At 59.3% G+C, this 3,515-nt stretch overlaps 1 protein-coding gene across 4 annotated transcripts in view; it reads left to right on the forward strand.

The window, feature by feature from the left end:
- The first annotated feature begins 1,073 nt into the window (after positions 1 to 1,073).
- Positions 1,074 to 3,515, forward strand: part of TARBP2 (TARBP2, RISC loading complex RNA binding subunit) — a 5,466-nt gene continuing 3,024 nt past the window's right edge. The window contains exons 1-3 of one of the 4 annotated variants that reach the window (XM_006095754.3): positions 1,074 to 1,644; positions 2,195 to 2,364; positions 3,109 to 3,211. In XM_006095754.3, the coding sequence (XP_006095816.1) occupies positions 1,592 to 1,644; positions 2,195 to 2,364; positions 3,109 to 3,211 (326 nt within the window). In that variant the 5' untranslated portion in view covers positions 1,074 to 1,591. Of the gene's footprint in view, positions 1,645 to 1,767; positions 1,892 to 2,194; positions 2,365 to 3,108; positions 3,212 to 3,515 lie in introns of those variants that run through there. The other 3 variants (XM_023759735.1, XM_006095755.3, XM_006095756.3) reach the window with 3 other exon arrangements.

A 3,515-nucleotide genomic window follows, 5' to 3' on the forward strand; every position in this document is an offset into this window, starting at 1 on the left:
CGCGGGCGGTCCCACCGGGGGGGGGGGATCCCATAGGCGCCCCCCAAGACTAGTCATAAACACCCTCCTGTACCCTGAGGCTGCAGCCCCTTAGAGGGGAAAACACCCCACCCTGCACTAGCGTTGCTCCCCCAGTCATACCAATTTTGCCAGCTTTCCTTCCCCTAATTGTCACCACTCCAGTTCCAGCCAATGGGAATCCACGCAGCTCAATTCCCTCCCCCTTCCGTGTTCCTGGATGACCCCCCAATATTCCCAGATTCTTCTGGACCTCCACCCCGGGCTCAGCCTTCTCTTCCCTGACCCATTCTCAGAACACTCATTAGAATCAGGTATTTTTCGTGATCTCTTTCTCTGCAAGGTCACAAGATTTTCCTTCACCTTTCAGTTCAGTGGTTGGGAGACTTTGGGAAGGAGGGACTGGACTTCGGAAAGCCAGATCAGTCAAGTGTTTTAAGAGGCCAAAATTTTCTCTTGCTCTCAACTGAGACCCAAGACCCACGGCCGAGGAAATGAGACCAGCACGTGCTTTCGTCCTTCCAATCCCGTCGTGCCCTTGATTCTCAGGCTCCGGAGGGTCTCCTGGCCGCCACAGCAAGGTTCACTAGGGTGAACTCGGGCACAGCCACAGAAAGGTTCCCTCTAAAAAGGCCTTAGAAGAGAAACGGACACCGACAGGCTGCGGGGCAGAGTTCAATGGGGAGAGAGGTAAAGGACAACCGGGGAAGGAAGCAGGTTCTGTGAGACGAAGGCCCGGACGCCAGGGGCCTGGGCTGAGCGCCCAGGGCGAACTGTCTGAGCCGGACTCGCACTCTGAGGGGCAGAGGACGGTGCTCTCCGCGCCCAGGTCAGGCCTCCCCTCGCCGACCGCGGACAGTCAGACCCGACAGCAGTCTCACCACGAGCCAATCACAACCTTTCTTCCAGAAAGAGGCGGGGTCAAGGGGACTGACTTTTTCCTTGTCCCTGCCCCTCGGGGGAAGTAACCAATCGCAATACACCTAGAGCAAGTAAGCGCAGTCGGGAATAACCAATTGCGCCGGAAGCTTCTCGTGCAGGCTGGACCCTGCCCCTCCAGCTGCGACAAACGTGACACGCGAGCTCCTGGGTTCGGTAGTTTTCTGAGCGCTCGAAGCCTTGCCCCCCCCTACCGCCCCCGCTGGAGTTAGTCCTACCGCCCGCCCCGCCGCTTCCACGCTGCTACTGCGCATGCCCAGAGCTTCCCCCACCCCAACCCCCACCCCCCGCAGCCAGGGGAGAGGAGGCGCGGAAGGAAGGAGGCGGGATAGTATTTAAAACAAACAAACAACCCACCCTCATCCCCGGGAGCGGCGGTGTAGGGGTCCGCTCCTCCCAGAAGGCGGTGCTGCCTGCGAGGGCGGACCACGCGGAGGGTTGTGGGGCGGATAGCTCCCCTGCTGATGGAGACTCATAGAGTCGGGTGGGCGGGGGGACTCCATATCCCAGAATGCCCCACGGCGGGCCCGACCGGCCGCGACTCCGGGCTTGGCCCCGGCCCTAGCCTGTCGGCGGTGTATTGGGGCGCGTGGAGGCAGAAGTCACGGTGGCGCCCGCGGGGACGGAGGAGGGAATGAGTGAAGAGGAGCAGGGCTCCGGCACTACCACGGGCTGCGGGCTGCCCAGGTGAGCGGCCTTGCATCCATCACTGCAGGGCGAAGAGCGTGGCGCTGTGCGGAGGGGTAGCGGCGCGGCCCCAGCATGCACCTGGCCTGAGGGTTGTTCCCGGCAAGCACTGGGGTAGTGGGCCGTGGTTCCCGGCATTCACCCGAGCAGTGGCCACTGCCTCCAGCTCGAAATAGTTTGGGGCTGGTCCGGTTCCCAGACTGCACTGGGGCATTGGGCTTCATGCCCCCGACTTTCAGTGCATTTGGTGGGTAACTGGGTTCTTGGCCGCACTGTGTTAGGGGACATGCACTTCTAACCTGCACTCGGGTACAGGATCCCCCGCCTTAACTGAGACAGGAACAGTGCATTCCCCGCTTGCCCTAGGGCAGTGGACCCTGCTTTCCCAGCCTGCACCTCTACACATTGAACCTAGCCTGTGACTGCTGTACTGCCTGGGGTCCCCTGGACCTTGTGACCCCCATAGTGTGCCTGGGTCTGATATAGCCGTGCTTGGCCAGGTGGGTGCAGAGAGGGGAGGTGTGATGAGGGTCTGTGCCCCTCCCCCCAGTATAGAGCAAATGCTGGCAGCCAACCCAGGCAAGACCCCGATCAGCCTTCTGCAGGAGTATGGGACCAGAATAGGGAAGACGCCCGTGTACGACCTTCTCAAAGCCGAGGGCCAAGCCCACCAGCCTAATTTCACCTTTCGGGTCACCGTTGGCGACACCAGCTGCACTGGTGAGGAAGGTGTGGGCCAGCCTTGCTGGGGTGTTCATTCACAGGGCCCCGCTGGCTTTATTTCTTGGAGTCTCTTCACAGTCCTCTTCTCCAAGAGCAGTGAGGGAGGGGGAGGTTTCAGGGGGAAAAGCCACTGACTGGATTGGGAGAACAGGTCTGTGAGGAGGTGGGTAGGACTTGGGAGAGTTAGAGGAGCAAGCAAGATTGCCACAGTGATCTGACCGGTCGTCAGCATCCTAGAGGAAAAGGAGATAAACCGAAATCTCAGCGAAGTTTGGGGAGTGAGTGTCAGCTCTGCTGGGCTCTGTAGCAGGTGCTTAATTAAATTCCTGTTTAGTCTAATCCAGTGATGTAGGTGGTCATTCCCTCATGTTGAATAGGAGGAGACAGGCTCAGAGGGATTCAATGACTGGTGCAAGGTCCCATTCTTAGTAAGTCAGAGCCAGGCTTTGACGCTAGAACCTCCCTTATTTCTATTTCTCCAGCCATTTCTATTTACTGAGAGAAAGTGCTTCCCAAAGGAAAGTAAGGCAGAAAGAATCTCCACCCAGGGTGCCTGAGCTTGGGAGCACTTCTGTCTGGCATGGCTTGACTTGGGGAGCTCCCAGAACACTTCCAGTCTTGGACAGGGGGGGGTCAGTGAGGAGGAGCTTGGTTGACTCGCTGTAGCTGTGAGGAAAGAGGCTGTGGGATGCTGGTTTCTCTTCCAGTGACCCCCAGTATTGCCCACGCCCCCTCTCTCAGGTCAGGGCCCCAGCAAGAAGGCAGCCAAGCACAAGGCAGCTGAGGTGGCCCTCAAACACCTCAAAGGGGGGAGCATGCTGGAGCCGGCCCTGGAGGACAGCAGGTGAGGGAGGAACAGCTGAGGCATCCTAGAGGCCCTGCCAGGAACCCAGGCCCCTGCATCAGCCCCTTTGCCCAGTGGGCCTGACCTGGTGACACTGAGCCACCTTGACCTTCTCTTCCTGAGTTTCCTCTGGACCTGAGCAGGGTGCTTCCAGGGGGGAATGGCCAGCTCCACTGAGGGACTATGGCTGTGGTTTGGGGTTCAGGCTAAGGAGGGAGAGGGGTGGAGGCTGAGGCTGGAGGGAGTTGCCTTCTCTGTCTAGCAAGATATCCTTTCCTCTTCTGCACTGAGGTTGGAGTTTTTT

This window comes from Myotis lucifugus, unplaced genomic scaffold, assembly GCF_000147115.1.
Source record: "Myotis lucifugus unplaced genomic scaffold, Myoluc2.0 scaffold_160, whole genome shotgun sequence".
Lineage (NCBI taxonomy): Eukaryota > Metazoa > Chordata > Mammalia > Chiroptera > Vespertilionidae > Myotis > Myotis lucifugus.